The sequence below is a fragment of the Primulina eburnea genome, chromosome 1 (assembly GCF_022965805.1).
Source record: "Primulina eburnea isolate SZY01 chromosome 1, ASM2296580v1, whole genome shotgun sequence".
Classification (NCBI taxonomy): domain Eukaryota; kingdom Viridiplantae; phylum Streptophyta; class Magnoliopsida; order Lamiales; family Gesneriaceae; genus Primulina; species Primulina eburnea.
In genome coordinates, this window is record NC_133101.1 from 588,023 (window position 1) to 598,866 (window position 10,844).

General features: G+C 31.4%; 1 protein-coding gene across 5 annotated transcripts; it reads left to right on the plus strand.

Moving 5' to 3' along the window:
• The first annotated feature begins 1,102 nt into the window (after nucleotides 1–1,102).
• On the plus strand, nucleotides 1,103–7,786 carry LOC140830908 (transmembrane 9 superfamily member 9-like). 5 transcript variants are annotated; one of them, XM_073194662.1, is made up of 8 exons: nucleotides 1,103–1,397; nucleotides 3,731–3,873; nucleotides 3,959–4,123; nucleotides 5,391–5,500; nucleotides 5,593–5,698; nucleotides 5,794–5,906; nucleotides 5,985–6,135; nucleotides 6,212–7,496. In XM_073194662.1, the coding sequence occupies exons 2-8, from the start codon at nucleotides 3,745–3,747 to the stop codon at nucleotides 7,370–7,372; spliced, it is 1,935 nt and encodes a 644-aa protein (XP_073050763.1). In that variant the 5' UTR covers nucleotides 1,103–1,397; nucleotides 3,731–3,744; the 3' UTR covers nucleotides 7,373–7,496. The 5 variants fall into 5 exon arrangements, with proteins under 5 accessions (XP_073050763.1, XP_073050688.1, XP_073050846.1 ...); XM_073194587.1 differs by having other exon boundaries at nucleotides 3,734–3,873; XM_073194745.1 differs by lacking the exon at nucleotides 1,103–1,397 and adding an exon at nucleotides 7,561–7,786 and having other exon boundaries at nucleotides 3,621–3,873; nucleotides 6,212–7,172.
• The last annotated feature ends 3,058 nt before the right edge of the window (nucleotides 7,787–10,844 follow it).

Here is a 10,844-nt window from a genome sequence, read left to right on the forward strand (position 1 = left end):
CACATTTGTATACAACTGATAGCTAAATTCGGATTTGTCTGTATTTATTATCAGACCAAGTTGATGGAGGTAGTTTCGTCAAGCTTTTCGTTGGATCTGTTTCGAGGACAACCACAGAAGTAGATGTAAGTTTGTTGTATTGATGAATTATATGTTGTTACAAATTCACAACTTCAAAATTGGCCTTGACTTTAAAGAGGTTTGTTGGCTCGCTCTGTGATTTGTCCTTTCTATCTGTGTCGTTTATCTTCTGATTAGTTTCTTGTACGAGTAGATGCTAATAGCACACCATAGATGCATAAAAGTACGTAGTGTGATTTATTACTAATTGTTTATGGTATTTGCGTCGCTTGATGTACAAGGAGAAAATACTTTTTATTAATGGCATTGCTGTCATTTGTTTTGATCACAAAACGTTTCATATATTATATTAGGCTGCAATCTCAGGTGTGTTTAAATTGACAAGATGAAGAAACAAATGAATTTTACTTTTTAATGCGATGCATTGAGTTTCAGCTTTGATTAATCTAGTCAAGCATTAGCTTTTTTTGTGTTTTTACTATTTATTGTTCCTTTCATCGAATCAGTTTAGATACGACCTTTGTTTGACAAACGTGGACGTGTTCTGGAGGTCGCCTTAATCAAGAATAAGAGGGCTGGTCAACAACAAGGTATGTGCATTTGTTCGATTTTAATCGTTTATAATATTTGTGTGAATATAAACCTTAGAGGCTCAAGGAAGCCACCATAACCTTATGTTTCTCAATAATTGTTTACTCTTCCTATCTTTCCTGCTCAAACTCCGTCATCCGAGGAGGAGGCACAATTAAAGAAATACTACGAATCAAACCATGTATATTGACTGAGAAGACGGATATTAGTTTTTGCTTTTATGGCCACTCTCGATTTACGTTCTTGTACAATATTTTTTTCTAATTCATTTGATTTATATTTAAATGAAGAGCAAAATATAATCTCTCCTATTTTATTAAATATGAGCACCTCATAAAAACTACCCCGCCGACACCAATTTCTTTTGCCCTTTTACTTCAACACAATAATATCTCTCTCTCAAAATCTTTCCAAATCTCCAATCTCCAACAAAACCGTTCCATAAAATAATATCTCTCTCTCAAAATCTTTCCAAATCTCCAATCTCCAACAAAACCGTTCCATAAAATTATTCTGCACGATTCTCTCGTACTCCACGATTCTCTCTGCATCATCTTCGTAAATTAACCTTCCTTCACACCGACTCTGCACAAATCACTCAGATATTGTTGCTTCACCTTCATAGAATCCGCTTTCGTCTGCACTATCTCCTCTACATATCCATTGTTTTCCTGTCTGCCGGTTCAAAATCAATTTTCCGAACAAGAAATCATAAGTTTCCTCTGGTAAGTTCGCAATTCTAAAATCAATTTTCTCCTTTGCTATTTATCCACTATCTAAAATGCTGAAGAAAGATCCCTTTGGAATGTTTCGACATTCTTGCACCCTTTGGAATGTTTCGATATTCTTGCAGGTTTAGTGGAAATCCTGATTGTTTTACCTGTCAAAAAATTGACAGAATATTTCTGTCTTTCTGTTGTTTTAGTGGCAATCTTGAATGTAAAATTGGCGTGTTCTTCGAATTTCGGGGTTTCTTTTGAATTATCAAGTACGTAAAAAATGTGTTCGATGTTTGTGCTTCTGTTTGAAAATTAGTATATTTTTAAATTTTTAAGATCGTCAGACTTAAAAAATTAAATAGTTTGCTTGATAGTAGATTATTTCGATGCTTTCACCCTAGTTGAATTGTTGATTTTGTAGTTCTGGTTATATAATTTGATGGGTGTTTTCGATTTTAAATTTATGCACCGATTTGGATTGTTCAATATCTTCAAAACTTCTTCGTTTTATTAGTAAGTGTAGTAGTTGATTGTTGTTATGCCCAACCAAGATTGAATATTTTGTTTTTTTTTTTTTCAGTTTTAGCCGCATGAATGTTCTTTTTATGATTGCATCTTGGCATTTTAAATTGGTGAAACTTAGCCGTATGGTTTATGAGTTTTTATTGAATATTTGTAAATGTTTTCTTAAAGACCATCAGTTGACTTTGTTGTTCATTTGATGATGATAATTTAAAGGGTTTCTCTTTTTGGCTGGAAAGTATTGGTGGGTATTTTAGAAATGTTTGATCTATGTATATTTGAAGCATTTTCTTGACTGATTACGAGACATACTACTTGATCTGACACGACCCTCAATACAAAATTTAAGTATCAATTTTTGTAACCACAAATTCATGCGAATGTACCTAGGAACAATCCAGACAGAGTTCTTTATTCTATCTATTTTTTTTTTTCAAATCTGATCACATGATAAAAACTGGCATGTAAGACACCAAAATTTATATAACTTTTTGCCCCTCATTATACCTACATAATCCGAAATATAAGCCTAACACCTTTCAGCCCATAATCTATAACCCGACCCAACTCAGTTCTACAAAAGGTGATTGGGTTTATTAGAGACTACAGGCGTGTATTTTATCTGGTTATGTTTTCTTTCGTATTTTATGTAATTTTTTAGTCTTTTATTTGTTTATTTAAATTCTGATTGTTTTTAGCATACCCTTTGTATTTCATTTTTTGAGTAATTTTAGTTAGTTTCTCCTAAACTCGAACCTTTTTCAGCTGTTTTACGAGGGGTATAATTAGTTTCTTATAACTTACTTTGATAATTTGCATTACAATTAAAAGAATTGCCGATAGCAGAGTTCCTATCTCAAAATTTGAACTTTTATCCGATACATTTGCATCTTTACTTATCTGACATATTTTAACACATATGATAGAGTTTGTTTACTGTCTTTCATGATTCAAATACAAAATGTTTTGGTGTGATGATGAATATGTGTCGTGAATGTTTTATATATTAGCTTCATATAATCATGACACACGCAACGCGTGTGCCTCGGTGGCTAGTTATAAGAAATAATATTATGATAATACACTTTAATTTTGATATATGAATTAAAAACTAGACAGAAAAAAGAAATGAAAGAATTAAAAACCAAATAGAAAAAAGAAAGTAAAAAAAAAAAATCAAAGTAGGAATTGAATCTATAACTCAATGTTTAGGAAATATATACTCAATCCGCTATGATGTATGTAATTTGTATTAAAATTTTAACATTTTATTAATATATAATTATTAAAACAGATCATGACACCAAAAGTTAGTTACTCTAATGGTCTCAAACTTAAAAATATATTATATATATAGATATCAAACACTATAAAATTTATGTTAGATTGAAGAGTTAAGTTTAATCACAAAAAATTTAGTACTTTAATCACAATAAATTTAATACTTACTTATTTATGGTTTTTCATAAATTAAATTACTAAGTAAAAAATATTTATTTTGATTGATAAATATATTTTAACTAAATAAAAAGTATTCACTTTAACTTCTAGTTCAAAGAATTTTTTTTTAAAATAACATGTCATAAATTACAAAATTTATAAGGTTATATGAAAAATTTACAAAATATCAAAAAAAAGTGAGAATAAATCGATCAACTTACATAAATCTGTTATATAATAAAAGTTAACAAGTCTCTACAAGAAATACACCTTCCTAAATTTGTGTTTAGATTAAGAATGACAATTTTCCCCACGGCCCCTTTCTGTTTCTTCTCAAAGCTTTCAATAATATATACGCATTCATAATCGATCCATAGTAGGTGAATGAAAGATGGATGTCGAGGATAGATTGCCTTTCAGGATCAAGGTGTGCATCTGGGCTTCCACCTGCGTCGGCGTGATGTTCGGCCTGTTCATCGCTCATGATTTATATCTTTTCGGTGCGACAGATTTCGTCGAGGTATTTATCCCAATAGTTCAGAAATATAAAATCCAATAGTTCAGAAATATAAAATCCTATCTTAACTACTGGTTCTTTATGGCAGGGAGATCCTATGCAGGTGAAAGTTCAGAAATTGGCCTCGGTAAAAACTCAACTTTCATATTTCTATTATTCTCTTCCTTATTGTATGCCAAAGGAAATTGTGGACCACCATTTGAGTCTGGGGGAAATTGTTCAGAAGGATCTCATTGAGAACTCTCCCTATCAAGTAAGTCAATCTTTCAATTTTCTTATATATATATATATATATATATATATATATATATATATATATATATATATATATACTAGGAATGTATATGTGCGATATAAAACACAAAAAATGAAAATATATTATGACAATAAATCATATATATTCACTTATTCATATGACACTTTCAGTCCGCGTGATTATAAATAATGACAGCTCTCTCAAATTAGAAAATATATTTTTCATCCAAATATAATTCACAATGAAGAAATAATAAAAATAACATAATAGTGAATTTTATCAAAACCAAAATCACGATGTACTTAAATGGAATAAACATAAACAAAATTTTGTCAAATAAAATTCTCTTAATTAACTAAATTATCATAATAATGTTAAAATAAAACTACTAAACATTTATTAAATTAAATATCAATTGTGATTTTGCTAAATAAAATAGATATATAAATAAGATAACATACAAAATTTTGTGAGACGGCTCACGAGTCATTTCGTGAGACGAATCTCCTATTTGATTCAATAATGAATTTTTTTTATTTTTTTATGACAAAATATTAATTATTATTGTAAATACGGATAGAGTTGACCCATTTCACGGAAAACACACTATGAATATTGATCCTAAATTTGCAAACGCGTGTAGACACAATAATGTAGACACATTATGATTTAAATTTTCTATGCATATAATATTTCAAACAATGTTAAATAAAAATAATAAGCACAAAAACAACCGCAAACATTAAAAAATATATATAAGAAAAAATAGTGTCACAAAAACAAAATGACATATTTAAATAAAAAAATATGATGTTTCTTAGTTCATATTTAAAAATCAACTTGTTATAAAAGTGATATATTTATATGTAAAATAAAAGAAAAGATAAAAACATTAAATATTCATTAGCAATCATGAAAAAATCAACTCATTTTAGCAACCAATTTTAGTAGCAACAAAGAAAAACCATTGGTAAATTGTGAATTCAATATACATTAATGTCCAAAGTCATTTAAGATGTACAATGAATTACCAAAAGAACCCATAAAAAAAATCATTGATTTAATTTGATAACTTAAATGAATAAGGGTATATTAGAAAATTCACAATTAGAAGTCATATATTTATATGTATGTTAGATAGATATAAAGAGAGAGAGATTTGCTTCTCTTGGGTAATACATGTAGTCCACTTTCATCTTGCTTTAAGATCAGTTTTGGTGTCATTCAATAAAAATGAAATCCACAATGAAATTCCTTTTTGCAGTTTAAGATGCTAGAACTGCAAATGTGCAGAGTTGTTTGTCGTACGACCCTCAATGACAACGATGCAAAAGTATTAAAAGAGGCGATTGATGGTGAATATCGGGTGAACATGTAAGCCACTTATTTGATTTATTTTTTGCTATTTAAACTTCTTTCTGTGCATTATTTAATTGACTCATGTACTTCAATACTTTCTTTGTCAGGATATTGGATGATCTCCCTCTAGTTATGCTGTACAACAGATCTGATATGGATTCCTTTGTGTATCAGCAAGGTTTCCCTGTTGGCGTGAAAATGCTGTACGCTGGAGTAAGTATTAGACTGCTTGACCATTAATTAGAAGCCCCTTTTAATGGGTAAGTTCAACATCAATTTTAATTTATTTTCTGGATTATTTTTCATAGAAAATGGAGCCGAAGTATTTCATCAACAATCATTTGACATTCATTGTAAAGTATCACAAGGATGAAAAAACTGATGATGCTAGAATTGTAGGATTTGAAGTCAAACCATTCAGGTAATACGATGATGACATTAAATGTGGTGCTTTATCTATCTTTTGATCTGTTGACATTTGTATTCACCATGCTCCCAGTGTTAAGCATGAATATGAGGGTAAATGGAATGACAAAATAAGATTGACAAACTGTGATCCTCATACAACATACAATGCAACTGGCAAAGATTCCCCTCTAGAAATCGAAGATGAGAAGGAAATTATCTTCACCTATGATGTGGAGTTTCAGGTATTGCTCTCTATCTTGTCATGCATGTCATAAATATAGAGTAAAAAGTACGATTCATGGTTTATTTGCCTTTTAGGAGAGTGAGATCAGATGGGTTTCTAGATGGGAAACCTATGTTTGCACGGTTGATAGTCACATCCATTGGTTCTCAGTCTTCCATTCGTTTACCGTGTTTATCTGGCTCGCGATACCGATGGTCTCAAATGTGGTGCCGATGATGGACAATGACATCTCCCCGTATACCAAATTGAAAACTCAAGAAGAAGCTGCAGAAGTAACTGAAGAAGAAACCGGATGGACAATTGTTCGTGGGGATGTTTTCAGGCCTCCTAAAAATTCAGATTTGCTGTGTGTTTTTGCTGGCACAGGTGTTCAGTGTTTTGGAATGATTCTAGTAACAATGGTCTCTGCTGCTCTTGGATTTATTACTCCTTCAAGTCGAAAGGGGTTGATGGAAAGTTTGCTGTTTGTTTGGGTTTTCATGGGCATGTTTGCAGGCTACACCTCAACTATTCTCAGCAAAATGTTCAATGGAACACAATGGAAGAAAATGGCTCTTAAAACATCTTTCCCTGGAATAGTGTTTATAATTTTCTTCATCGTGAGTGCTCCAAGTTGGGGAGAGGAATCATGGGGAGCAGTCCCATTTGAGACCATGTTTGCTTTAGTCCTTCTGTGGTCAGGTATCTTCGTTTCACTTGTTTGTGTGGGTAGTTATGTAGGGTTTAGCAAACCAGCCATCAGCAATCCAGTGAAGACCAACAGAATTCCTAGGGAAATACCTAAGCAGGCATGGTTCATGAACCCAGTCTTCAGTATATTAATAGGAGGCATATTCCCATTTGGTGTGGTATCTGTTGAGCTATTCTTCATTGTGACATCAGTCTGGACACGTCAGTTCTATTGCATCTTGGGATTCCTCCTCCCGGTATTGGTCTTCCTTATCCTGATCTGTGCCCAGATCTCTATGCTGCTTTGTTATTATCAGCTTTGCAGAGAAGACTACTTGTGGTGGTGGCGATCATTCTTGACCTCAGGTTCGTCTGCACTCTACTTATTCCTTTATGTTGCATTCTACTTCACAAAGCTGAACGACACAAAACCGGTATCAGCCGTTCTCTATTTCGGTTATGCGCTCATTGGTTCGATTGCTTTTCTTGTGCTCACTGGTACGATTGGTTTGTTCGCCTGTTTCTTGCTCACTAGACATGTATATGCGTCTCTAAAGACGGACTGAATGCTGAAGCATTTGAAAGCAAAGTTTGAAGTATCATTTACAATTCAACGAATGTGCATGATACACCCTGAATTCCTTACAACTCTTATTTTCTGCAACATATAAATAAGTTGAATCTTTTCAAGTGATGCTTTTAGTTTTTTATAAACGATGAATGGTGGCATCCCGCGATAGTGATATCCTTTTAGTGATCAGGGTGCATGTTATCATATTTAATGGCCATGGCCAGACTACGATCAGAAACTTATTCTGGAGGCAGGACTTCACTTATTCCAGGAAGCATAACTTGGACCCATCGGTGCTCGAGTTTTTGCCGGCCGCGATGCTGAATGCACCTTTAAAAATATAGGTGCACTTTACATGTGATATATATAAAACAAAATAAAATTCAAATGTTAATTTTTGAACCAAAAATTACTAGCTTTATAATTAACTTTTTTTCTGGCCATTTTGAAATGAGAGAGTTAATTAATATTATTATAAATTAGTGAGGTAATATATAAATCTTTTAAATTCCAACATGATTTTATGGTAATATTCGTTGTACACGTTAAATTTATTGTCACTGTTATATTTACTTATTTGTATTTGTATTGTATTATATTGTATTGTACTATATTAATGGGATTTTTTTATATATTTAATAGAAAAAAGAAATGAGAAAAGAGAGTCATATTAGATGATCATTTATACAACAAATAATTTGTCAAAACCTGTATTTGACAAGATGCTTGGGAAATTCAAGTGCTACCTCAATAAAATCTTGAGGGTAAAACTAGTGACAAAAAAGGGTACAATTTTCAGCCGATGATTCATGTCATGTTGTGCCTTATATATATATATATATATATATATATATATATATATATATATATATATATATATATATATATATATATATATATATATATATTTGTTTTGTTATAGAACTTATAATATTTTGTTATTCACACTCTATTTCAGTTTTAAATCAATTAGATGACCAAAATACCAGCTATTGCACTTATTAATAGTAGTTGGATATGTATGATCGGATATCTCATAATATTGTCTCGTGAAATCGAAGTTTTTATGTTTCTTAAATTAGAATTAACATGGAATCGCCCAATAGACTTCAAATTTAAGCAACAATAGGATTGGGTGTTATGTCAATTTCAAATTATGTATGGAATTATAGAAAAAGATGAGACGTATGTACAATTATTTTAATATGTGATTATAATTATTTATTTATTTTGATGATTTGATTTGATTTTGATGATTTATGTCACGCTCTGAGACCAGAGTTAGTCGACACCGATGTTGTTAAACAATTATATATTCGTCAAAAAACAAGTCTCGTAGTACAATATAAACCAAAATCAGTTTATTTCTCACAATCAATCATTAAATTATCTTTACAACGTAAAAAAAAATATGCGGAAGAGTTTACAACGAAAACTCAAATAAAACCTATAACGAACAATGTAAACTCAAATGGATCTTATTTTTGTCCATCATCAACCTCAAAACAAGTCATGTTTCCTTTCCAATATCTCTTCTTCGGATTTATCTGGTGAGAGATAGTAAGAGGTGAGTGATATGGTTGTCATTCAATAAGTGAAGATTGTTTGACTACATACACAACAAATACATATGATGTGAGACCCCGAGAATAAAATAGTGTTGAAGGCATTTTCGTAAATAAGTTGAAAAATAATGAATTAATTTTTAAGAATAAAATATGACATCTTGGTCATATGAAGTCCAAATGATTTGAGATTTGGATATAACCTAGAAAACTCAAAGATACAGAAGTTTCATGTTTTGGAAAATTGAATCATTTGACTTGTCCAAATGGATATACCGGCGTTAAAATTTTAAAGAGTATATATTATATTATTTTATATTATTTTATTAATATAATATAATATAATAATAAAAAAAACTTAAATGTGAGGCGGTGGAATGGAAAATTCCACAATTCCACAATTCCACCAACATAGCCTCGGAACAGAGACGTGAAAGTGAGAGGGGAAAATAGAGTTTCGGTTTTTTTTTTCGGTCGTGCGATTTATCGATTTATCCAATCGACGAACCGACTTCAGTTTTGAGATCGTTGACACGAGGTCTTCAATTTGAAGTATAAATTTTATAGTTTTGGTGATGTTTGAAATTCGTCGATTTTTGGAATAAATCCGATAAATTGTTAAATCATACAGAAATTGAAGAGTGTTGAATAATGTATGATTTTAATGAATAAGAGATGATTATAGTGATGTTATTTTGAATTATTCCTAATTTATTGTAATTAGAGAATTTTAATCGTTGGATTGAGATTGAGGAATTATTTGTCAGTTATTATTAATTCTGATAAATATATGCCGTAGAATAACCGACAAGAAAATAAGTTTTGAAGTCGGAATTGAATTATGTTATGATTTCGATTTGATATGAATTTTTAAAGTTTCAAAATATATTTGAAACTTATATTATTGAATGAAATGAATGTGTTATTGATGTAGATAGAGTATTATATTGATATCTTCAAACTGCATCAATTGGAAACGAAGAATTGAGGTATGTTGCGATCGTGTAGCATACGACATGTATCTGTATTATATGATATATGTTGGATTGATTTGATTGATTGGGATGAGAATACATGTCTATATGCCTTATTTGTTGAGTTTATGTGACATACATGACATTGTGATTTGAATATCGATGTATAAAATAAATGTTTTGTTGACACACATCGTTTGATGCATACATCAATACATGACATGCACGTTGAGCTATGATCCTTGGATACCCTGATATGATTTGATTGAATTATGGGGTTTGTGAACACAATGCTATGGTATTACATGACCCTTAAAACATAGACATTTGTGGCCCCGACAATTGATATGAGATTTGGGATTTGATGGCGCTTCGTCGACGCTATCATACGAGTATCCCTTATTGAGGCCGGTGTGCCAGCTCGAGCATTGATTTGATAGTGATTCGTTTGATTCTGACATGTGCTCAGTGGATGAGCATTTGACCTGATACCTCCACGACATACATGCATTGCATACCATATATCATTGTTTAGATACTTGTGGTATATATGATGGTTGTTCCATACGGAGCTTTGCTCACCCCCAAGGGGGGCTGTTGTTGTCTTTGTGTGTGGACAATGGCAGGTACTCCAGGATATCAGGAGACCGGAGAGGGTACTTCTGGAGGGAGTCACAGTTTGAGTTGAGGTTTATATCTTGTTCCCAGTATATATGTATATGTATCTATATACCGAGGCATGTCCCGAGGATATGAGTTGTTTGTATATGATTGGTTTTGATTTCGTGTGGGCATGTTGATGATGTGAGATTAAATACTATTTTTAGTATTTAAATTATAGAAGAAATATTTTGAGCTCATGGTTAAGAAATTTTAAACTCGTTTTCCGCTGTAATTAATTAACTCTAATCAAATTGCATTGTAATAA

Coding starts and splice junctions, on each gene's coding strand:
- LOC140830908 (XM_073194662.1), top strand. CDS start 3,745: ATGGATGTCGAGGATAGATTGCCTTTCAGGATCAAGGTGTGCATCTGG. Junction 3,874..3,958: donor GTGCGACAGATTTCGTCGAG/GTATTTATCCCA, acceptor TCTTTATGGCAG/GGAGATCCTATGCAGGTGAA. Junction 5,501..5,592: donor GGTGAATATCGGGTGAACAT/GTAAGCCACTTA, acceptor TTTCTTTGTCAG/GATATTGGATGATCTCCCTC.